The sequence below is a fragment of the Centropristis striata genome, chromosome 2 (genome assembly GCF_030273125.1).
Source record: "Centropristis striata isolate RG_2023a ecotype Rhode Island chromosome 2, C.striata_1.0, whole genome shotgun sequence".
NCBI lineage: Eukaryota > Metazoa > Chordata > Actinopteri > Perciformes > Serranidae > Centropristis > Centropristis striata.
Window position 1 is genome coordinate 30,454,691 of NC_081518.1, and position 25,799 is coordinate 30,480,489.

Genomic DNA, 25,799 nt, shown 5'->3' on the forward strand with positions numbered 1-25,799 from the left:
TTATTATTTTTATTAGTAGTAGTAGTAGTAGTAGTCGTAGTAGTGTTATTATTATTATTATTATTATTATTATTATTATTATTATTATTATTATTAGTAGTAGTAGTAGTAGTAGTAGTAGTAGTAGTAGTGTTATTATTATTGACTGACTGACTCCAGTTTTCATCAGAACTGGTATTGTCGCTGCCTTTATTTTGAAAGGCGTAGCCGGAAGCAGCCGGCCGTACCGGCAGCAGCTTCACCGGTCCGGTTCTCTGGGAGGAGGACCGACCGACCGGGCTGCTTCACTTGAACAGATCGTCCGGACCGGGCGGATCTACCGGTACCCTCTCTCTCTCTCTGAGCCGCCGTCGGGTCGCTCTCAGCCGGCCATGGCCTCCGTCCTATGCCGGGTCCAGTTCCTGGAGGATTCGGATCCGTTTATCTGCACGAACTTCCCCGAGCCGCGGAGACCTCCGACGGTCAGCGTGGAGGAGAACCTGCCGCTCAGCGAGCAGCTCGGCGGGATACACAAGCTGCTGGAGGCGCCTCTCAAGGTAAAGTCCCTCCGCCAGTAGACACCTGTAGACCTCCAACCAGGGGAAAGTTACCTGGAACTTTTAAACTGTTACTTTGTAACCTATAAACAGGACTTTAAACTGTTGACAGGTGTTTTACTGACTCACCTGGACAGGTAACAACAACCAGAACAGTTTAAATGACAAGCAGAAAGCTCTGTTTTCCCGTCACGCCGAACTCCGTTTAAAATCGGCCAATTGTATGTGTTGTTTGTTATTTGACCGCGTAGAGAATAACTTAAAGGGTTAAAATGTTATTTCGTGATACATTTAATAGAGGTGTGAATCCTCAGAGGTACTTGAGTCACGATACGATTTTATCCTGAAACTTGAGTCACGATATGATATTATTGTGATTTTAATCATTGTATGATATGGTGAGTATTGATACAATATTGTGATTTAACTGTTTAACTGCATTTTGGGTCACAAAATTAAATTCAATCAAGAATTGTTTTGTCAAATCAGAGAAAATTCTCAGTGTATTTAATCATCTCACTTCAGTCTTTTTATTTGTCCACAATGAGAGTCAAACCCACAGACTGACCAACAAAGTATTCAGTCAAACTGAACTGAACTGATACACACTCAAACATGTATGAACGACAACAACTGCAACATTTTATCAAACTTTCACAAACAACAAGCTTCACTGCTAAAAATGTTTCTGAATGACACAGAAAAAACGACAAACTTTGCCGTGTTATTTCCACAACTTCCCCACACCATATCCTGACGCATATCCCATCTGTAATGAGCCCGCTACATCCTCTGGAAAAAGAAAAAATGGAACGCTTATTATTGATACTTGGCAGTTATGAATAGATATTATATCGCCACGCAAAATATCGCGATACTATGTTGTATCCATTTTTTGCCCCACCTCAAACATCAATAATATTTCTGCTGTGAAAATGAGATGAAATGCTGCTCGTTGCTGAGGTTACCAGCATGTACTGATCAGCAGTGTGTTTTCTAGGTATGGTTGGTGATTATTTGTTCCACAGTAGAAATGCCATGTTTGTGATGGGAGGCTGGCATGAGGGTATTTCTGTCCCACATTTAACAACTTGTTTTTGGACAGCTGGAGTCCTCAGGGATCACTGAACATTTAGAGTCACTCTGCTGCTTTATTTGTTCGTCAGGCCAACTTTTCAGTTTGACATATGTGAGAAGATGTGTGTGTGTGTGTGAGAGTCAGGGCTCAAACCCTCTAGTTTACTCTTTATGAAATAATGATAGCTCGATAGTATAGTTAGGCCTGTCACACCATCTTAAAATACCCGGATCATCCACTATGCAAAACCTTTATGGACCAAAAAAACAGCAGTGGACTAACTGAATTTCCCCTCAGTGATAAACGAAGTAATTTTGATTGATTGATTTGATAATGACTATATCGACTTATCGTTCAGTATATAAAAATGGACACAATCAGGTTTTTTGGACTCAATATATTGACTTTTTGTGCTTTTTTGTGTTTAAAGTAAAGCTGTAAATGTTTGACAGGCAGTATGAATTGACAAAAAAAACCTATATTCCCCAAGCAGCCATTCCAGCTATTTATATGTTATTTTAATAATAAAATAAAATAATATAATACATAATGATTTTCTCAGTACAATGTTTTGTTAACAGCCTGAAAGTCTATTTCATTTGTTTTGGTTGTAGTTCATTTATTTATGTTTTATTTATGTAGGATATTTTAATATTTCTTTTCCAGATTTCAATTCCAATGTTTAATATTCTCAAGATTTAAAAATTCATTGTTGTGGAACAGGACGTACTTATTATGGTCTAATATGGTTATAAAACCAAAACAACATTGATACAACGATACTATTGTTCATCCTGATAGTTTCTGGGGAAATATATTTAAAAATGTGTTATGTAGCTACTGCGCTCTGGTTTTGCTGTAAAAGATTCTAATAGTAATGCACAAACAGAGTGCAGTAACTACAATGTTGTTTTCAATGTAACTTTCTTCAACAATTCTATTAAAAAATGTGTGTAATTTAGACTTAATATTATAAAATAATGTTAGATTTTAGTCTTAATATCATTTTATCTCACTTTTTTACTTAATCACTATCTAGATAATAATTTCCCTATCAAATAAAGTTATGATTTCTATTATTCTTGTCTTCACTATTCAACACAATGAAGAAATACAAGGCTGCACTGTATCACACTGTTATTTCTCTAGAATAAAGCCAAATTGAAATCTAAAAAAGGAGTTCATTTTTAGTTATAACTCAATTTCGACCAAAAATATAGTTACTGCAGTTGGGCTTTGTAGGGCAGATCTGGTCTTGATCACTAAGTGTCTTGTTTTATCCAAGAAACAGTTAAAACATTCATTCAGTTTCTTGTTGGCAGCCTGGAACAGTCCTGCAGAGATCTGTTGGTCAGAGTCTAAATGTTTAGAATATGACGTAGAGAGATCAGTCAGAGCCTCCTGACGTCACACTGACCAAACTAAACTCTGATATCTGAGGTGTGAGCGTCTCAGCCTCGTCACGTTAAGGTCTCAGTGATTCGTTAGCAGTTTGAATGTGTTTGTGTGGAAACAAAGACTCTGCTGCAGCAGCTTCCTGCTGAGCTCACTAATCATCTGAGACTCCGTCCTGTTGGACCAGCGGGGAGCTTTCCTGACTGTAAGCAAACGCAGCGTCAGAGTGAGGTCACACAGAGGCTAGAGTCTACTGACTGAGAGGAGACTAGAGTCTACTGACCGGGATGAGACTAGAGTCTACTGACCGGGATGAGACTAGAGTCTACTGACCGGGATGAGACTAGAGTCTACTGACCGGGATGAGACTAGAGTCTACTGACCGGGATGAGACTAGAGTCTACTGACCGAGAGGAGACTAGAGTCTACTGACCGAGAGGAGACTAGAGTCTACTGACCGAGAGGAGACTAGAGTCTACTGACTGAGAGGAGACTAGAGTCTACTGACCGGGATGAGACTAGAGTCTACTGAATGAGAGGAGACTAGACTCTACTGACCGGGATGAGACTAGAGTCTACTGACCGGGATGAGACTAGAGTCTACTGACCGGGATGAGACTAGAGTCTACTGACCGAGAGGAGACTAGAGTCTACTGACTGAGAGGAGACTAGAGTCTACTGACTGAGAGGAGACTAGAGTCTACTGACCGGGATGAGACTAGAGTCTACTGAATGAGAGGAGACTAGACTCTACTGACCGGGATGAGACTAGAGTCTACTGAATGAGAGGAGACTAGACTCTACTGACCGGGATGAGACTAGAGTCTACTGACGGAGAGGAGACTAGAGTCTACTGACGAAGTTCAGGTCCTGACTCAGCATTCTGTGTTTCTACACACTGATCTTCATCTTTCTTCTTATGATCAAACAAACAGTCATTTTAAACTCTGATGATTCTCTGCAGCATGACTTTTATTCTGACTCTATGAGCTGTGTATCAGGTCAGATGTTTCTCTCTCTGCTGTGAGAGAAACTCAGAGCTGCAGTCTGGCTTGCGAGGCGTTTGGGAGCTTGGTTGGAATCTGCAGGATCAGATAAAGTCCAGAGACCAGCGGTCCCCGTAGATTACATTCCTCCACTGACCCCATAATTACTCCCATCATGCTCTGGGGCTCGACCTGCAGGCCCAGATCCAGAGAGGTGATACGACCCACACAGACTCCAAACAGAGCTGCTCTGCTCTGCTCCTCCTCATCCTCCTCCTGCTCCTCCTCCTCCTGCTCCTCCACTTCCTTCTCCTGCTCCTGCTCCTGCTGCTCCTCAGAGGAGTGGTTGAGGACCAGGGTGGGGCTGTAAACAGCAGATAAGCTGGATGATGGAGGATGTAACATTAACAGCAGCGTGTTGATAAGAACTGGAGAAGCTTTTGCTTCCTGCAGGAGGGTTAGCCTAGCTTAGCACAAAGACTGGGAGCAGAGGGAATCTGTTAGGGTTAGGGTTAAGCTGTCTCTGTCTCTGTGTGTGTGTGTGTGTGTGTGTGTGTGTGTGTAGAATGTGGTCCTGCTGGTTCAGGTTCTCTATCAGTCTGATTGTTTTCAGCTTCATACCTGACTGAGTCACGGTACACGCCTGCTGCCAGCTGCACACTATATATGGACACACACACACACACGTACATGCACACACACAGCAGAGATTAGATTATGAGTTGTTGATTATTGAAGGAACAGGATGAAACCAACAGCTTCATCACAGTCCAAACTCAACTCACACTTTTTCTTCATCACCAATCTTAAGATATAATGTCTCTTTTCATAGATAAATACTGGAGCTGATGCTCATGAAGTGAATGAAAGCTTCAGAGTGTTAACAACACACACACACACACACACACACACACACAAATGAATTACTAGGAGTCCGCTGCCTGTAAATCAGTTCAGTTCACTGTTCAGTGTGTGTGTGTGTGTGTGTGTGTGTGCGTCCATATCATACACCTCATACACAAACATACACACACACACACACACACACACACACACCGTCACACAGGAAAGTGAACAATGTTCAACAACAAAGTGTAATGGCGTTATGATGATTATTATTATAACTCAGTAGAGATCAGAGTGTTTCCTCCTTATGAATGATGTAACGTAACATTTATAAAGTTATTAAAGGCTCTGAGGACTCACTCAAACTCTGTAACACACAAACAAATACACATAAACAATAAGTGATTGGTGCTCTGCCAGGATGAGACCTGGTGTTATTATTTTCAGAGAGAGGATGTTAACGTAAATGTTTAATGTCTCTCTGGTGATCAGAGGTGATCCGTGTGTGTTACAGTAAACAGTAGAGTAAAGCTGGTGTGTGTGTGTGTGTGTGTGATGAGCTCATCTTTATTTGTGTGTCCCAGCTGCTGCAGGATCAGATCAGACTGAAGCTTTTTATATTAGCAGTCTGACTCACAGCATGAAAATAACTGATTATTCTGTTATTCAACATCACTTAACATAACAGGAGTTAGAAGAACATATTCTGAGCACTTTCACTCTCAGGTTTGTTTTGTCCTTGTGTTGCACTGCAACATATAAAACCTATATAATCTATATAATCACCAAGTCCTGCAGCACTATGGAATCAGAACAACTCAACATGTCTTTGTGCAGAATAACACAGTTAGAATGACAGAAACCAGAAAAAAAGTTGCATTTCTCTCATAAATTATTTTACGGTAATGTGACCAATAATAATATTAATAATAATAACCTGTCCCCTGACTCTCTGTCTGTCTCTGTTTCTGTCTGCTTCAGCTGGAGGAGTGCACCCTGCAGTTGTCTCCTAATGGAAACTATCTGGACCTGGACTCATCTCTGGCCGAGCAGAGAGACGAGCTGGAGAGCTTCTACGAAGACGTGGCGTAAGGACACTTTAGTTACATATATTCTGTCTCAGCTGTCCTCTGTCCCTGTCTCTGTCCACCTGTCTCTGTCCCTGTCTCTGTCCCTGTCCCTGTCCTCTGTCTCCCTGTTGACAGTCCTCAGCAGAGACCTGGTCCTGGTCTCAGGCTGCTCTGACAGCAGATCAGGGTGTGTGGTGACGAGGGAGGGACCTCCAGTTTTGTCTCTATTGTCTCTGAGCTGCTGGTATGTTTAGTCCTCAGAGTGACTGTCTGTCTCACCAGGACGTGAGAGGGTTAACCCCTCGTGGTCCTGCTCTGTCACAGAGGGACAGTCCGTGAGGGGGATCAAAATTTAACCTTTTCCTTTACTGGATATTCAGAACTCCTCCAGAATCATTCAGACACCCAGCAGAGAGAAACATTCATGCTGTGATCTGGTTTCAGACACTTTTTGTGTATTTTGTGCGATTGCATGTCAGCTCTTGTGTTGTGTTTCTGCTTATTGTGAATGTAGTGTCTCACCCATCCTCTGAATGCTCTAGGTCTCTAGTTTGTGGTTTATGTCTCATTCTCAATTATGTCTCATAAATTGTTGCAAAACTTTTGGGCTTGATACCATTTGTTGAACAGATCTGGTGCTAAATTCTGCCATTTCAAATGACTTGACATTGATAATAATGGTCAGAAAGTCCTCCAGAATACCACATTAAGACGCTAAGACCTAGAGGAACACCAGAGAAAAATCCAGCTGTGATTTGGTATCAAAAACATTTTTAAGTTTTCTGCATTTTTTGGTAACCTTTGAAAACTGCTGAAAAACTCTTCAATATACTTAGGAAATCTATCCAAAATATTCTCTAGGTCTCTAGTTTGTGGTTAATGTCTCATTCTCCATTATGTCTCAGAAATTGTTGCAGCACTTTTGGGTTTGAAAACATTTGTTGCACAGATTTGGTGCTAAATTCTGCCAATTCTTTGTGCTTAAGATTCCTGCAAGAACTACCGTTTTTGTGCGATTGTATGACAGCTCTTGTGTTTTGTTGCTGCTTATTGTGAATCTAGTATGCCAGCCATCCATCCTCTGAATGCTCTAGGTCTCTTGTTTGTGGTTGTAAAGTTTCATGAGGCTGTGATTATCCTGGAGGTCACAGCAGCTCATTTTATAGACTGAGCTCAAGTTTCACTCACTAACATCATCACACATGAAGAACATTGGGCTCACTGAATCCACAAGAGTCTCAGCTTTCCAGTCAGACCCCATTTAAGCAGCTCACAGACTCTTTAGGGACCCCAGGATGCACAAAGATTCACACACAAGAGGACACAATAACACATTTTACTCCCTTTCTCCTGGAATGTTATTGATTTTGGTACCAATGAATTGGAGGACCCAGAATGGAGCCCTGCGGAACTCCGCATGTCATTTTTGCTTGCTATCTTCATGAAAACCTGTATGGTTTCTACCGCAAACTACATTTGATTTGCATAAGTAGGCATGTCTGTAAAGAGGAGACTTGTGGGTACAAATAGAACACATTTTTATTCCGATATCTTGAGGTCAGAGGCCAAGAGTCTCAGCTTCCCAGTCAGACCCGATTTATGCAGCTCACAGACTGTTTAGGGACCCCAGGATGCACAAAGATTCACACACAAGAGGACACTACAACACATTTACTGCAACAGGTGTGGTGCGTTCAATGTCTCCTGTTAGTGTTAAACTCTTCTCCACAGTGAAGTGCATGTTGGGAGAGTGACACACAGTTTCTGTCGGTGTGTTAGGGTGTGTGTTCAGCTGAGAGTCTTTATAACTGTGGGCCCAAAAATATCCTTTTTTAGCCTCAGACAAACAAACTCTGCTTCTTTTTCTCCTTTTTCTCCTTTCCCTCTCTCTCTCTCTCTCTCTCTCTCTCTCTTTCTCCCTCTCTCTCTCTCTTTCTCTCTCTCTCTCTCTCTTTCTCTCTCTCCCTCTGTCTCTCTCTCTCTCTCTCTCTCTCTCTCTCTCATTCTTTCCATACCTCCATGCTGTCGTTCTTTCCATACTCTAATCCCTCACTCAGCCTGTGAAGCTCTGTGTGGAAGCTGATCTGTTCTCTGCCCGGAGATAAAATATAATATATAGAATGAAAAGATATAAATAAGTTTACAGAGGAAGGAGACACAGAGCTCAGAAACACTGTGTGTGTGTGTGTGTGTGTGTGTGTGTGTGTGTGTGTGTGTGTGTGTGTGTGTGTGTGTGTGTGTGTGTGTGTGTGTGTGTGTGTGTGTGTGTGTGTGTGTGTGTGTGTGTGTGTGTGTGTGTGTGTGTGTGTGTGTGTGTGTGTTTCTATATTTATCTGAGTTATTGTGTTGCCGACTGACGAGTGTTTCTAAACAAGTCAGTGAGTCAAGTCACTCTGACTCACTGCATGTTCATGTCACGCCAGTTAATTAAGTCACAATTAAGAAGATTTTAACTTAACTTAGCTTGTCTTTGTGTTTGTTCAGAGTTATTAAGAATAAAAGGACACAGGGGCGGGTCCTGGGAGTGTCTGTCACGTCATCCTGAGCTGTGATTGGCTCTCTGAGGGCCACAGGCAGAGCACACACACTTTTCAGACCCTTTTTCTTCAGTTTCTTGTTCATTTTAATGGCTGGCACAACTAAAGGTACATTTATTTGGACAAATATAGTTATAACAACAAAAACAGCTGAGTTTAATTCAAGCAATGGTATCTAGACATTTTCCATTGTTTTATTCATAATAACCAAAATAATTATTAATAAAACCATGGAAAATGTCTAGATATCAGCTCTTACATTACATACTATCAGCTCTTACATTACATACTACAAAAAAAAGCTGGTTCTGTGGTTGGAGCCAGGTTGGACTCACTGGAGGAGGTGGTGGAGAGATGCACTGTCAAGATGTTCCAGGCCATCTTGAAATACCCAGATCATCCGCTACACAAAACCTTTATGGACCAAAAAAACAGCAGTGGACGGCTCCTCCTCTCTCTGTTGCAGGACGGAGAGATGCAAAAGATCCTTCGCTTCTACAACCATCAGGCTGTCTCATTCTTCAAGAGATTCTACCAGACTAAGTGAATTTCCCCTCTGGGATGAATAAAGTAATTTTGATTTGATTTGATTTGATTAAACTCTTATCAGCTATTTTTGTTGTTATCATTATATTTGTCCAAACAAATGTACCTTTAGTTGTACCAGACATTAAAATGAACAAGAAACTGAAGATAAAGGCTGGTCTAATAATTTTTTTCATGATTGTACATTATGGGATTAGAACACTGACATAAATCGCGCACTTGTAATGAGACTGCGCGCGCATATTTTTTTTCCGAGCGCTTTCAAATCACTTGCGAGCTATTTTGTATCCTTTATCTCTGCTCCCTTGAGCAATATTGTAACCTGCAAGGAGAAAATCACGCTTTGCGCTCGCAGGTCCGCAGGTTTTTTTTTTTAGTGGGCGGTTTTTGTCAGTAAGGGGGCAGGCCTTGGCAGGCATGCCAATCACCATTGTACCGAATATGATTGGTTGAGCGACTTCGCTGATTAGACAGCAAGGTAAGGCAACTCCACCAGGACAAACAAAAGACATCGCTCAGACAAGCATATTGAAGTACATTGCTCTGTGTGACAAACTTTCAAGTCAAGGCAATATATAGTACCAAATGACAACCCATGTTCTTCAGGCATTCAGGGCTGTGAGATTTGTCCCGTTTGTCCTAGTGGAGCTGCCTTACCTTGCTGTCTAATTAGCAAAGTCGCTCAACCAATCATATTCGATACAATGGTGATTGGCATGCCCGCCAAGGCCTGCCCCCTTACTGACAAAAAATGGCCACTAAAAAAAACCACCAAAGTTTTGGAAGCGAGCAGAGGAGAGTGGACCCGCGCGCAAAGCGTGATTTTCTCCTCGCAGGTTACAATATTGCTCTAGGGAGCAGAGATGCAGGATACAAAATAGCTCGCAAGTGATTTTAAAGCGCTCGAAAAAACAATATACTCGCGCGGATGTTTGATTTGCGCGTGCACGGGTCTCATTACGAGTGCACGATTTATGTCAGTGTTCTATTCCCATAGTACATTAAAATAAAAAAAACTGTCACAAACTGTAATGTTGTTAATCGAAGTGAACATTAGAGACGGAAATGAGACATGATTCTGTTCAGCCCTCCTGAATAAATCATCAAAACATCTGGACAGAATATTACAATAAAAACATCTGAAACAAAACCATTCAATAAAAGCGTTTTCTAAGGAACTGTGCAGGATTAAACAAAACCTGATCAACTGATGTTCAGAATCTGCTCACGTTGTCATGTCAATTTAGTCCTCTTACTTCCCTTTCATTTCCACAAATGTTTGTTCATTCCCATTAAATCTTTGCTCTGTAAATAATCAAGTTCAGTTTGATTCTCTGCTCAGTCTCTCTCTCTCTCTGTGTGTGTGTGTGTGTCCACAGAAAGGGGAAGAAGCCGATCCTGATCCTGAGGACTCAGCTCTCCGTACGCGTTCACTCCATCCTGGGTAATTATCAAAGCGATGATTCAGGGGAAACTCTGTGTGTGTGTGTGTGTGTCCTCACCACAGAGCTGCTGCTGCTCCACATTCACTTTCTCTCTGTCTTCACTTGTGATCTGAGCTCTTATTGTGAAGGAAACAGACAGACAGACAGCTGCAGGTCTGGGCTCTTATTGTGAAGGAAACAGGCAGACAGTTGCTGGTCTGAGCTCTTATTGTGAAGGAAACAGGCAGACAGTTGCTGGTCTGAGCTCTTATTGTGAAGGAAACAGGCAGACAGCTGCTGGTCTGAGCTCTTATTGTGAAGAAAACAGACAGACAGCGACTGATCTCAGCTCTTACTGTGAAAAGACAGACAGCTGCTGGTCTGAGCTCTTATTGTGAAGGAATGGACTCAGACAGACAGTTGCTGGTCTGAGCTCTTATTGTGAAGGAAACAGACACAGATGCTGGCCTGAGCTCTTATTGTGAAAGAAACAGACACACAGCTGCTGATCAGAGCTCTTATTGTGAAAAGAAAGACAGCAGCTGTTTCTTTTTGTCTTCACTCAAACTAAAGTTTATCAGCTTGAACTTTTAATGTGTCAGAGTGAGATGAAAAGTGTCAGCCTCCCTCAGTGTGTTTCATTATCTCACTGAGTCAGAAGCTGTTTGGTGGATCAGTTCCTCTGCAGTTTAACCACAGCAGCTATTCCTGTGATCCCATGACTCTTGTGGATCCAGCTGCTTGTCAGTGTGTGTGTGTCTCTGTTTGCAGTGTTGGTGTGTGAGCTGCATACTTTTTTCTCGCAAATTTGTCACTTTAAATCTCGTAAATCGGCAACTTTTTTTTTTTCTAGATTTGCCACTTTAATCTCGTAAATTTCCTACTTTTTTCTCGAAAAATTACCCCACTCACCCGGGTCCGTATTATTATTATTATTATTATAACTTTTTTCGTACTTGGCCCTAATACACCGTCTTACATTCCAACTGTTGATGTGTTATTTTAATAATAAAATAATACAATACATCATGATTATCTCATTGCAATGTTTACATGTTGCAATGTTTTGTTAACAAAGCCTGAAAGTCTATTTTATTTGTTTTGGTTGTAGTTTATTTATTTATGTTTTATTTATGTAGGATATTTTAATATTTCTTTTCCAGATTTCAATTCCAATGTTTAATACCTGTCACGATAACACCGTTTTTAGGACGATATATTGTACCAGAAACTATCAAGATAAACGATAGTATCGTTGTATTGATTGTTTTAGTTTTACAACCACATTAGAGCATAATAAGTTCATCCTTTTCCACAGCAATGAATTTTTAAATCTCGAGAATATTAAACATTGTAATTGAAATGTGGAAAAGAAATATTAAAATATCCTAGATAAATAAAACATAAATATATAAACTACAACCAAAACAAATGAAATGGACTTTGAGGCTCTGTTAACAAAACATTGCACTGATGTTAACATTATGTATTATATTATTTTATTATTAAATGTCATATAAACAGCTGGAATGGCTGCTTGGGAAATATAGTTGCTTTTTTCATTTTTCGTCAATTCATACTGCCTGTCAAACATTTGCAGCTTTACTTTAAACACAAAGAAGCGCAAAAAATCAGGCATGTAAACGACAATATATTGAGTCCACAAAAAAACCCATCATGTCCATTTTTATATATTGAGCGATAAGTCGATATAGTAATTATCGTGACAGGCCTAGCTAGTTTCAGACACTCAGCTGCTGATCCGAGCTCTTATTGTGAAAAGACAGACCGCTGCTGATCTGAGCTCTTATTGTGAAAATACAGGCCGCTGCTGATCTGAGCTCTTATTGTGAAAAGACAGACAGCTACTGATCTAAGCTCTTATTGTGAAAAGAAAAAGGAGGAAACAAAGATATAGAATCAGCTATAATATAATTTTCTGAGATAATCACTTGTTTCTGTCTGGTATGAGAACATGAAGCTGACAGAAATGTTATAATGTTGCCTTGGCAACTCCTCCTGAGTCATGAGACGGTTCATCAGCGTCTCTCGTCTCTTCAGTGAACACCAGATCGCCTGTTCTCCTCTCACTCTGTTAATAATCATTTATTAATAAACTTTTATTAATGCTGACTCGTGGTCCAGTGACTGAACAGATCAGTTCTCTCTGAAAGAAACATGAAGTTCTGATTATTGATTTACTCCAGCTCTGAATGTGATGTGGTCTGATGACCTGATGAAGATCCTGGTCTGGTCTTCGTCTCAGTGACTGGAAGGGAAAAAGTAAAAACTCCTCACAGAGAGAAATAGGATTCAACATAATGAACTATTAAATTATTACTTCAGCGTATCTACGTTTTTATTGCTTTAATCCCAGTGTAAAAAGTATCCGTATTACAAACTGTTGAGTCATTGAACAGAATGAACTCTGATCTGATGGTGAATCAGTGAATCTGAGTTCTTAGTGTGAAGGAAACAGACAGACAGCTGCTGGTCTGAGCTCTTATTGTGAAAAGGAAGACAGCTGCTGATCTGAGCTCTTATTGTGAAAAGACAGACAGCTTCTTATCTGAGCTCTTATTGTGAAGGAAACAGACGGATAGCTACTGATCTGAGCTCTTATTGGGAAGGAAAATTGTGTCAGTTATACCAGATGACGTATGTAGAGCGACAGAAATTGATGTTTACATAGCCAGACTTGCCCATCTCTACTTTGAGACTAAAATGCTCAATTCTGCTTCTGCAACGTTTTTCTGCAGCATGTTCTGACTCTGGCTGCTCACAGTCTACTGTGTGTGTGTATGTGTGTGTGTGTGTGTGTGTGTGTGTCTGTGTCTGTGTGTCTGTGTGTCTGTCTGTCTGTCTGTCTGTCTCTGTGAGAGAGTGTTGCTTGCTGCTTTGCTTCTCCAGTTCTCACTTTCTGCAAGATTATTTATTTTTACGCCTTAATTCCCCCCATGTCATTCAGCCACATACATCCACTGATTTTATGGGCAATAGACAAGCTGCTGCTGGTCTTTCAGCGGCTCCGCTGTCCCCCGGCTCGTAGCGAGATCACCGGCGTTACAGCAGCGAGCAGTAGCGGAGCTAGCTGGTAGATTAGGCTTTGGCCAAATCCTGTCAGAAGCAAGGCTAAAACATCCCTTTTCGTGGTGAAACAGGAGTTTAAAGTCAAACGTTGTTCTTCTTTTAAAATCAACTTTCGCTCTAAACTATTTAAAACGCCGTCTACAGCTAAAGAGAGTTTCGTGTCTGCTGCAGCCATGTTGGATCCGTAAGGAAACTACAAAACTACATGCTTCCGTCTGCCGAGTAGTACGCGTCATCGTCTTGCCGTCCCTCCCCGTTCTGTGATTGGATCCCTAAAACAGGGCTAAGAAACGGCCGTAGTCGCCAGACCGCCTGCAGGTTCGAAATGAGATCGAGCGCGCAAGGCATTATGGGTATACCCAGGCTAGTCCCCTTCAGTCCTCTTCAGTCCTCAGCTCAGTTTCTGTTTCCTTGTTGCTGTTTGCTGTTTGTTGTTTCTGCGGTTTCAGGCTTTTATTTTCAGACCTTTTTTTTTTTTTTTTAGCCTTATCTGAGAGTCTTGTGTTCCTGTTGTGTTCCTCTTCTCAGCAGTTAAACTCCAACAGTTTCACTTCAGTTTTATTTTCTTTAGGGATTTTATATGAGGCAGAAGGGTGTGAGCTGTATGAACATGTGAGGTTCTGATTGGTCCTGACTGTTTGTTTGTAAACAACCTGCTGCAGATCAGAGGAAATATTCTGAAAGACACAACCTTCAAATCCAAGTTTTTCTCTTCAAACTGAGACTAACTTCTGTTGTTGTAACTCGGCTAAAACACATTTCTTTAAACTGGACAGAAACGAAATAAAAGTCACCAGCAGCTTCTTTCCGTTCTAACCAACACAAACTCTCATTAGGACCAAACTAAACTGTAACTCAGTGATCCAGTCCTGTAAGTTATATTGTGATGCTTTTTGTAATTGTTTTGGAAACTTTGGAGCAATCTGGAACTAGAATTTCCTTCTGGATTAATAAAGTTCTATCTTATCCTATCTTATCTTAAGTCTCTGCAGCAGACTGACTCCTGGTGGCAGCTGCTGTGCACTGCTTTTATTGTGAAAAGACAGACAGCTGCTGATCTGAGCTCTTATTGTGTCAGCTGTCAGTTCAAACATACTGAAGGAGTAGCGGCTGAATTCATCATGCTATTGAAAATCAAACCTCTGATGACCCGTGGTTCTGTGATCCTCTGATCCTGTGGAGCTGTCCAGGCCCAGCTGAATCATTTAACCCTTAAAACAATAATATAAATCTAATTTAGAGCGTTTAAGGTGAGCTGCAGTGGTTGAAGGTTGATCTGTGATGGAGTTTTCTGAAGCCTTCAGGGCTCATCTTGAACATTTCGTAACAAATTGTATTGGTTCTAATGAAATCTCTGCAGGTAGCAACACATCTGAGCTCGTTGTTTCCGTAGAAGACAATCACTCTGATGTCTGACTAACTTTCCTCAGAAACAGAAAGCAGCAGATTAACACAGAACACGTTCAGACCTGAACACCTTTCTCTCTGACTGACTTCACTTATTATTATCTAACAACAAACAGCCTGAGCCTATGCAGCCTGCAGGAGGCGCAGCAGGTGGTGCAGGAGGAGGACCTGTGTCAGTGTCCTGCAGGAGGCGCAGCAGGAGGTGCAGCAGGAGGCACAGCAGGATGCGCTGTGTCAGTGTCCTGCAGGAGGCGCGCAGGAGTACCTGTGTCAGTGTCCTGCAGGAGGCACAGCAGGAGGCTCCTGCTGTCAGACTTCTCCTCCTCCTCCTCTCTTTCCTCCTCTTCCTCTTCCTCCTCCTTCTCCTCCTTTCTCCTCCTCCTCCCTCTCTCTCCTCCTCCTCCTCCCCCTCTCCCGTGCTGCCTGTAATGACCCTGCCCTTCCTGCTCTGAGGGGATTTCCCAGCATGCTTCCTTCAGGCTCTGTCAGTTTTTTCAGTGAGTCCGTGGTGCGTTCAGGGTCTGTGAACAGAGCGACTCTGTTCTCACGGCGTGTCTCTGCTCGCGCTTCTTACCACGGCAGCTTTTATCTGATACTTCTGGAAACAAATCCAGAAGAACAAAGAGTCAGTGAGAGCAGAGACAGCTTACCAACAGGCAGATATACAAACGTATACAATATTATACTTATAATACAGATATATAGAGAGTATTATACATATAAACCTACAGCTGGATGGATGAGACAAAGACAGAAACTGTTGCATCATGTTTGTTCTCGTCTCCTTTGACGATGCGTTCAGGTGATCCAGCGCAACTCGTAAAGTCAGGAACCTACAGTAAATAACATCCTGCAGGATGTAAACAATAATAAAATCTGCAGGACGTGTTTGTGAATGATTATAATATAATAAATATATTGCTGTGTGTGTGTGTGTGTGTGCGTGCGTGCGAGTGCGCGTGTGTGTGTGTGAATGTATGTGCATGCATGTGCGCGTCACATCCTGACACTAACATGACTCAGCATGGAGCTACAACTCCATTTCTCAGGAACATGACTGTGTATGATGACAACATGAATCAGACTGTTTCCTTCCATGTTTTGTTGCTGGTTTTAAACTCTGTTGTTGAGACTGTCAGCAGGAAGTGACACACATACACACACACCTCACAATTCTACATGTCAGCATTTGGACGCTTTTATCCAAAGTGACGAACATCCTACAACACAAGCAGAGATCTGACAGAAGACAACACGAGTCAAAGTGATGGGTTCAGTCAGAATCCATCAGGACAAGTTGTCAGACAGAGAACAGCTGTTTTATTGTTTTTTAATTATTACCTGCAGTAGAGACCTGTAGTAGAGACCTGTAGTAGAGACCTGGAGTAGAGACCTGCAGTAGAGACCTGTAGTAGAGACCTGCAGTAGGCTACGTTCAGACACTAGGGCTTAATGCTCAATTTGGATTTCTTTGTGGAATCCGATTTTTTTGCAAGGTCGTTCACATTTCCAATTAAATGCGACTATGTGATTTCCAGTGTGAACTTTAAACGTACCAAAAGTGTCCCGCATGCGCATTGGAGGACACGACGACGTCACACGCAGCAAGCGTGCTCAGTGTTTACGGAAGTAGCGGAAAACGTGGCCGCGAGCAGTAAAGCCAGATTTCCACTGGGTGCGTTACAGCCGTATGGTCAGGATTATCGCGTGTTCTCGTTATCTCGCGTATATATGGCTGGCTCGCTATGCTGCAGTGCCGCGGCTGTAATGCGCCCGGTGTGAATTGACGCTGGGCAGAAGACGGAGCAAAACCGCGGTGGAGCCGTTCCGCGGCTGTAACGTCAAAAGATCAGATATGTATCAGTTTTAGGACCACATATCCAAGGCCGCGTTCAGACTGCAGGTGAATCTGATTCAAATCAGATTCCTACTCAAATCTGATTTTTAGGGCTGACTGTCCACACTGTTTTTAGCAAGTGTCCAAATCGGATATGGCTCTATTCAGACTTGCCACATTATTGACTAAATAATTAGTGACTAATAAGGTCACTTCAGTATATTGGCCTTATCACTGTTTAGTAGAGGTGCAGAACATCTCAGACGCACCAGGGGAGAAACCGGGTGGATAGACTCCCCCGTCGGGCCCGTATGAGTCGGGCGCAGCTGCCGGTGGACACCTCGTCTCCGCGCTGCCCGTGCTACGCGTGCCGCGTAGAGTGACGTCACGGACAGTCAAAACCGATCTGAGTGTTTGGAGCGGTTCAGACTGAGACGCATCTGTCCAAATGCGATCTGAAACTACCTCCCAAAGGTGGTTTCGATCCGGTTTGCAAAAATTGGATTTCATGTGATTTGTGACTGTTCAGACTTCAAAAGAGCCATCCAGTTCCAATGTGGATGGGCTAAAAATCGGATTTTGGCTGGCAGTCTGAACGCGGCCCAAGTGGCCTGGATCGCATTTGAAAAAATCGGATCTGTGTCGTTCAGATTGTCATTAAAAGATCAGATGCAGGTCGCATAGGGGCGAAAAAATCGGATTTGGGTCACTTCAGGCTGCAGTCTGAACGTAGCCGTAGAGACCTGCAGTAGAGACCTGTAGAAGAGACCTGCGGTAGAGACCTGCAGTAGTTTGATGAGTTGGACTCATCATCATCAGAGAAACTAACAGGAAATACCAGCAGTTTATCTGGGTCACATCCTGTTCCTGCATAAACACATTGTCCTCCTGTCTGTCCTCCTGTCTGTCCCTCTGTCTTTGACAGTGTAGGACTGTAATGTTGTCAGGTAGACTCTCAGCAGAGCAGGTGTCCTCTTTGTTGATTCAGGCGGTCAGGTGTGTTGTGTTCAGGTGTGATGTGTTCAAGTGTGTAAGTGGGACAGAGACAGGGTGTGTCTCTCTGTGTGTGCTGCTGGACTGAAATCTGATCAAGTTATTATGACTCTGCTGGGAGGGAAACTCAGACAGACAGACAGACAGACAGACAGGTTGTGTTAAATGGTGAATAATGTGTAACACTCTAACTTGTCACCTCATGTTTTTAAATTGAAAAACATTTATTTGGCATTAATGTTCTTTAGAAAAATAGTTTATATATTTTATTGTGAAATCTCAGTGTAATGTGAGTCATGTGACTCTGATGTCGCTGATTTATTTTTACTCTGTGAATCAGTTTGAGCTGCTGTGGTGAAACACAGAGTACTCTGGGATGGACTGTGTGTCCACTGAGACACACTGAGACACACTGGGGGACACTGAGACACACTGAGAGTCTTCTTGTTGAACACAGAGACGTGTGTCCTCGTCCCTTCTAATCTGTCTCAGCTGTTTGTTTGTTTCATCTGTTCGGCTGTAATTTATTCTGAAATGACAAGTTAAATCTGTTTGTCCCTCAGAGCAATTTACAGTCATTACTGCTGAACTCTAAGGCCCCAGAGAATCAAATCTCTGTCCAAACCCTGTCCAAACTCTGTCCAAACTTTATTCAGTCTTTGTCCAGACTGTGTCCAAACCCTGTCCAGACTCTGTCCAGACTCTGTCCAAACTGTGTCCTCACTGTGTCCAAACTGTGTGCTAACTCTGTCCTAACTCTGTCCAAATTTATTCAGTCTTTGTCCAATCTCTGTCCAGTTTGTTTTAATCGTGGTGGAGATCTCAACGTGTCCACATCAGTTTGACACGTGTCTCAGATGATTCAGCAGATCATAATATCTGAAGTCTGTGGTTTGAATATTTGCCTCCCCATCACACAGTATATATTATATATTATTATATATGATATATGATCTGTGTGGGCTCAGAGATTCAATGACTGTCCCCCTCCTGTCTGTCCTCTCAGCTATCTGTCCTCTGCAGCTTCAGAATGTCTCGTCCTGCCGTCTGTCCTCTTAGCTGTCTTTCCTCCTGCAGTCTGTCTTCCTGCAGTTTGTCCTCCTGCTGTCTGTCCTCTGCAAGTCCAGAATGTGTCGTCCTGCTGTCTGTCCTCCTGCAGGCTCAGAATGTGTCCTCTTACTGTCTGTCCTCTCAGAATGTCTCGTCCTGCTGTCTGTCCTCTTGCAGTTTTTCCTCCTGCTGTCTGTCCTCTGCAGGTTCAGAATGTGTCCTCCTGCTGTCTGTCCTGTCAGAATGTCTCGTCCTGCTGTAAGATGTTTGTCCAGTCCTTCCTCAGCTCTCTGTGAGACATAACTCATAATAACTGCTGCTATTTCTGGATACTGATGCAGAGCTGCAACATTTCATTTTGGTTTCATTGTTCAACACACTGACACGTCCACACACACACACACACACACACACACACACACACACACACACACACACAGAGTGTCTGGTAGATCTGCTGAGTCAGTGACAATCTGAGCGCTCAGATAAAACAGATAATGTGTTTTTTGTATAATCTGTGTAAAATGTGTCTGTTGTTGTTTTCTCCTGATAAATATTAAATATAATCATTTATTTATCCTGCCGCATGTTATACAGGAAGGGTTTCTTTAACAAAACTCACCAAAATACTATAATAATAATGATAAAAAATAATATAGACAGAAAGTAAAAACATTCATTATCAACATTTTCTCAACTTTCTGGTGCATGATATGGACACACACACACACACACACACACACACACACACACACACACACACACACACACACACACACACTGAGCACTGTGATACGGCAGCGGACTCCCAGTAGTGTGTGTGTGTGTGTGTGTGTGTGTGTGTGTGTGTGTTCATGTTGTGCAGTTTGTTTGTGATGTGACTTCCTGTCTCAGACAAGCTGTAAACGAAGGAAAGAGAGAAAAGACTAAAGAATTCTTCCTCTCTGGTGTTTACGAGCTTCAGTCTCTGAAACACTCTGTTGTTTCGCAACAAAAGCTGTTGAAATGTTGTAGCTTTTAGTTTATACTGTCTATTAACCACCTCATTTTATTTAGGGTGTTAATGTGGTCATTAGGGTGTTCAGTGTGTTTTTGTAGGGTGTTCAAAGTGGTTTTTAGGGTGTTTAATTTGTTTTTTTTCAGGGTGTTTAATGTGGTTTTTAGGGTGTTCAGTGTGTTTTTAGAGTGTTCAGGGTGTTTATGGTATTGATTGTAGTTTTTAGGGAGAGAAGCAGTCCACCAGGCTCCAACAAGAATCATTAAATATGAGATACATTTACAGAATAAATAAACACACAAACTGACTAAAACACACTAAATACCCAGAAAAATCGCTTAAAACCCCTTATAACCACATTAAACACTATAAATGATGTTAAAGTTGAGTTGTGTTGTGCAGCAGGATGAGTCACAGGTCGTCACCTCTGTAACAAACAGGAAACACTCATTCCTCTCTGCCGACCCTCCTCTGGTCTGCTGCAGCTCCTGAAGTCTCAAAGCTCAGCTCAGATTCAGAAGCTCTGATTGTTTTACAGCATTAATGAAAGTTTATGCTCCTTCTCTCTGGAGTGACGTGTCTTCCTCTAATAAACAATCTATGCAGTTACTGCAGACACTAACCTGCTCTCACACACTTAACCTTCATCAGCTGCAGCTCAGTTAATCACAACAATAATATTAATGTGTTTCTTCTTCTCCTTCTTCTTCTTCTTCTTCTTCTTCTTCTTCTGTGGCTTCAGAGAAGCTGTATAACTCTCAGGGTCCCGAGCTCAGACGCTCTCTGTTCTCCCTCAAACAGCTCTTCCAGGTAACACACACACACACACAAACACAAACACATTATATAGATCCATTACACACAGAATGGAACATTTCATTCATTTAATTTCTTCTAATTATAATGATTATGGCTAACATTTAACGAAGATATAAAATTCAGTGTCTGAAAAAAAAATGTGAATATTAGAAAAGACAAATTTTGAAAATTATGTTTAACATGGAATTGTTGGACTCTGAAAAGTATATCCATCTATATGATTCAATACTTGGTTGACATGAACTACTGGAAATGGACTTTCCATCATATTCTAATGTATTGAGATGCACCTGTATACTTAAAACATGTTCAGCATGTTGGTGTCAGCCTTACCTGTATGGCCTGATCATTGTTTTTCATTTTGTCTCACTGGATCAACATTTAGAACCAAAAACACGCACAAAAACATAAAATCACACACAATCATGCTCAGTGAAGAAATGAACCAGTAATGTACCTCCAGATGGTGAACTCTCACACACACACACACACACACACACACACAGAGTTGTGTCTGAACATGTCTCTAACCCGTGTTGTGTCTGTCCTGTCCCTGTGTCTACAGGACGATAAAGACCTGGTCCCAGAGTTCGTGGCCTCTGAAGGTCTGACGTGTTTCATCAAAGTCGGAGCAGAGGCTGACCACAACTACCAGAACTACATCCTGAGAGGTGAGACTCCCTGACCTGCTGCAACACACTGCATGAGTGTCAATCAGTCAGAATCAGTCAGCTGACTGTTCACTGCTCCCAACAGCTCATTAAATCTCTCTTTCGGATGTCTGAGGTGACAGTTTAGGAACATGTTGTGTCAGTGGACAGCAGAGGTCAGACAGCGCTGTGTCTCTGATCAGACCAGCAGAGACAAGTCTGACATCAGCGTAGGCCCGGCCACCAGATCTACAGGAAAACTATAGTTTTACATTCACAAACTGCAGCAGAATTTTTTTAAATTGCAGTGTTGATAGTTTTGCGCTCAAATCTTTTTTATTACTCTTTGACTGAATGAGAGACATGTCCACCCTGTGATGGTCCATCTGAACTCCTGATGTTAACAGACTGAAGCTGCAGATCAGCAGCTCTCAGATCAGATCAGCAGCTCTTCGTCTGAAGACTCAGAGGACGGAAACAAACCACAGAGAGCTGAGTCATACATCTGGAGCTGCTGGAGATGACTGTGGAAACATGAAACATGACACTGACCTGTCTCTCTGTCTGCCTGTCTGTCCCTCTGACCCTGTCCCCCTGTCTGTCCCCCTCAGCTCTGAGTCAGATCATGCTGTTTGTGGACGGGATGAATGGGGTGATCAACCACAGTGAGACGGTGCAGTGGCTCTACACTCTAACAGGAAGTCTGGTGAGTCTTAAGATCAGATTAGAACGGATCGATCAGGTTTGGACTGATTGATTCACAGTAAATATCAGAGATGTTATTGAGGCGTCTGTCCATCTGATCCATTTCATCACTATAAATCATCCTGGGAAACCTGGGAAATACTGAGTCAGTAGATGGATGCACTGTGTTCCCTCTGTCTGAACTCAATCTATTCAGTCTGAAAACATATTTTCAAATGTAACCTGAACCGAAGGGGACAGATAATACAGCGTGAGACTCTCAGACAGAAGAAGACTTTCACCTCAGACGTCTCCTGTTAAACAGAAACGTCTTTAAATGGGTGAAAGTCTGAACCGTGAGTAAGTTCAGAACAAATGAGTCAGTTTAATATCAGAGCAAAGCAGAGACGCCACCTGGTGGTCACCCACTGAACATCTCTCTGTCTGTCTCTCTATCTGTCTCTCCGTCTGTCTTCAGTCTCGTCTGGTGGTGAAGACGTCTCTGAAGCTGCTCATCGTGTTTGTTGAATATTCGGAGTCCAACAGTCCTCGACTCATCAACGCTGTCAACACAGTGGATGAAAAAAGAGGTACACACACTCAGACACACTGACACACACACACACACACACACACACACACACACAAACATACACAAACATACACAAACATACACTTTAAATGCTACACAGGACTGGCTTTAAAACATTTAAACTATAAAAGTCAGCAGCGTTCAGCTTCTCTGCTGCACCAGACTCCATAGAGAAAACTATTGTTTTAACAGCAGTGTTCTTGTTCTTCAGACCTGACAAAGCATCAATTCAGACTGTTTCCACATCAGCATCGTGTTGTAGTTCTTTCAGCACCTTTAGATTCGTTTATTCACGTTAAATCACAGATAATATATTCATCCTAATTAATGCGTACTGATTCAACATAATACTAGACAAATAACATAAGATGATGAGATTCAACTTTATTGCCATTGAACAGAGTAACAAGTACTAGGACAACGAAATGAACGTGAATGTATCCCTTAATTTATACCTTAAATTATGTAAAATCTTCAGGAAACTTTGCATAATTTGTTGTGTTTTGAACTCTTAAAAACTCCTGAAACTGTCAAAAGTGGAACACTGGGGGAAAAAATCTGGAAAGACTAGTTAACATAAAAATAAATAAAAAAGGAAACCAACAAAAAAAAACGTTTAAACAGTTTAAAAATAAGTTTAAAATAGTAAAACAAAACAATAAAAAATAAAAACCAGTAAAAATAAATAAATAATTAAAAAAACAATTTAAAGTCAGTTTAAAAAATAAAACACCGTACAAACCATGCTAAAAACAACTGTCAAAAGGACGTTTATAAAAAACAATAAAAATAGTTTTAAAAAACACTAAAAACAACAGTTAAAAACAATGAACAAACAAACAAACAAACAAACTCTTAAATTGTTTTTAAAATTTTATAAAAAGAGGTATAAAATACAGTAAAAAAAACGGTTAAAACATCTTTTAAAAACTGTACAGTGAAAAAAATTATAAAAACGATATTCATTGATTTATAACTCTGCTGCACCAGACCTCATTCAGGAAACCAACGTTTAAAAATTGTTCACAAAATTGTTTGTAAATTGTTTGTTTTCAAATAGTAAAACAAAACAATAAAAACTGTATAAAGTAAATTCAATAAAACATGTAAAAGCCAGTAAAAATAAATATATAAATAAAAACCTATTTAAAAACAGTTTAAAAAAATAAAACACAGTACAAACAATGCTAAAAACGAAAAACAACTGTAATGTATGTAAAAAACAAAAAATGTAAAAAAAGTTTAAAAGTGGTTATAAAAAAACACTAAAACAAACTCTTAAATAAATTGTTAAAATGGTTTTGAAAAAGGTACAAAATACAGTAAAAAACACTTAATGTTGGAGTTATTTCATCACCTTTAGATCCGTTTATTCACATTAAATCACACATAAATCTCTTTATCCTGGTCTGTAGGTGTGAAGCCGTGGAGCTACATGATGGAGGTTCTGGAGGAGAGAAACGGGTCGGACACAGAGCTGCTCATGTTCGCAATGACGCTCATCAACAAGGTAAACAAACAGTCAGAGAGGTAAACAAACGGTCAGCAAGGTCAACAAACAGTCAGTCAGAAAGGTAAACAGTAAGCAAAGTAAACAAACAGTCAGCAAAGTAATCAGTCAGCGATGTAAACAAAGTCAGAGAGGTAAACAGTCAACGAGGTAAACAGTCAGAAAGGTAAACAAATGGTCAGCAAAGTAAACAGTCGGTCACCAACGTTAAAAAACAGTCAGCATCGTTAAAAAAACAGTCAGCAGGGTAAACAGTCAGCAAAGTAAACAAACAGTCAGCAAAGTAAACAAACAGTCAGAGAGGTAAACAGTCAGCAGGGTAAACAAACGGTCAACAAGGTAAGCAAACAGTCAGCAAGGTAAGCAAACAGTCAGTGAGGTAAACAGTCAGTGAGGTGAACAGTCAGAAAGGTAAAAAAATGGTCAGCAAAGTAATCAAACAACCAGTGAAGTAAACAAACAGCCAGCGAAGTAAACAAACAGCCAGCGAGGTAAACAGTCAACAAAGTAAACAAACATTCAGCGAGGTAAAAAACCAGTCAGCAATGCAAACAGTCAGCAAAGTAAACAGTCAGCGAGGTAAATAAACAGTCAACAAGGTAAACAAACAGTCAGCAAAGTAAACAGTCAGCAAAGTAAACAAACAGTCAGCAAAGTAAACAAACAGTCAGTAATGTAAACAATCAGCAAAGTAAATAAACAGTCATCAACACGTGTGTGTGTGTGTGTGTGTGTGTGTGTGTAGACTCTGGCGGTGCTTCCTGATCAGGACTCGTTCTACGATGTGACTGACAGTCTGGAGCAGCTCGGAATGGAGACTATCATCCAGAAACACATGAACAACAAGGGGACCGAGCCAGACCTGAAGGCTCAGTTCACCGTCTACGAGGTGACAACAACAACATAAACATCACAGGTACAGTCTAGACAACAAATACGACAGCGATGACAACAGTCTCTGTGTGTGTGTGTGTGTGCGTGTGCGCGTGTGTGTGTGTGTGTGTGTGTGTGTGTGTGTGTGTGTGTGTGTGTGTGTGTGTGTGTGCAGACAGCTCTGCGGAATGAGGACGGTGATGTTGAGGACTCGTCTCTCTCGCTGCGTAAAGAAAGAAGAAAGTTGGCGGTCGGCGAGGCGGAGGGCCGTAAAAGTCGCCGCTCGTCGAGTCAGAACCTCCCGGACCTGCTGGCGTCCTCGGCAGGCTCCTCCCCCTCTGCCTCGCCCACGCCTCCCACTTTCCCCTCCCCCTTCAGCCCCGTGTCCCCCTCTGCCGCTAACACGCCAGTCTCCCCGTCCGTCTCCTCCGCCTCCTCGCCGAGCCCCACGGTGGGCAGCAGGGCCTCGTCCCCGCTGACCTCTGACCCCGGCAGCCCCGCCTCCAGTCCGTCCGGATCCCAGAGAGGTTCCCCGCTGCCCCCCCACATGGCCCCCAACGGCCCTGCCACCACGGAGCAGGACGATAAGTCCCCATCCAGCCCGTAAGTACACACACACACACACACACACACACACACACACACACACACACACACACACACACACACACACACTGATCCTGGTCCTGTTTCCGAACCCCAACCCAATCCTGATCCTTATCCTGATTCTCATTCTGATCCTGATCCTTATCCTGATTCTTATCCTGATCCCGATCCTTATCCTGATCCTTATCTGATCCTGATCCTGATCCTTATCCTGATTCTGATCCTGGCCTGGAGTCTCTGAAAATCCAGTCAGTTTAGTTTGGTTTTAATAAA

At 41.9% G+C, this 25,799-nt stretch overlaps 1 protein-coding gene across 6 annotated transcripts in view; it reads left to right on the plus strand.

Moving 5' to 3' along the window:
• The first annotated feature begins 268 nt into the window (after positions 1 to 268).
• fhod1 (formin homology 2 domain containing 1) overlaps positions 269 to 25,799 on the plus strand; it is a 56,628-nt gene continuing 31,097 nt past the window's right edge. For all 6 annotated transcript variants that reach the window (XM_059354699.1, XM_059354714.1, XM_059354707.1 and 3 more), the window contains exons 1-10: positions 269 to 536; positions 5,823 to 5,929; positions 10,374 to 10,438; positions 20,535 to 20,602; positions 21,177 to 21,282; positions 21,873 to 21,967; positions 22,424 to 22,535; positions 23,953 to 24,047; positions 24,793 to 24,936; positions 25,096 to 25,523. In XM_059354699.1, the coding sequence (XP_059210682.1) occupies positions 372 to 536; positions 5,823 to 5,929; positions 10,374 to 10,438; positions 20,535 to 20,602; positions 21,177 to 21,282; positions 21,873 to 21,967; positions 22,424 to 22,535; positions 23,953 to 24,047; positions 24,793 to 24,936; positions 25,096 to 25,523 (1,385 nt within the window). In that variant the 5' untranslated portion in view covers positions 269 to 371. The remainder of the gene's footprint in view (positions 537 to 5,822; positions 5,930 to 10,373; positions 10,439 to 20,534; positions 20,603 to 21,176; positions 21,283 to 21,872; positions 21,968 to 22,423; positions 22,536 to 23,952; positions 24,048 to 24,792; positions 24,937 to 25,095; positions 25,524 to 25,799) is intronic.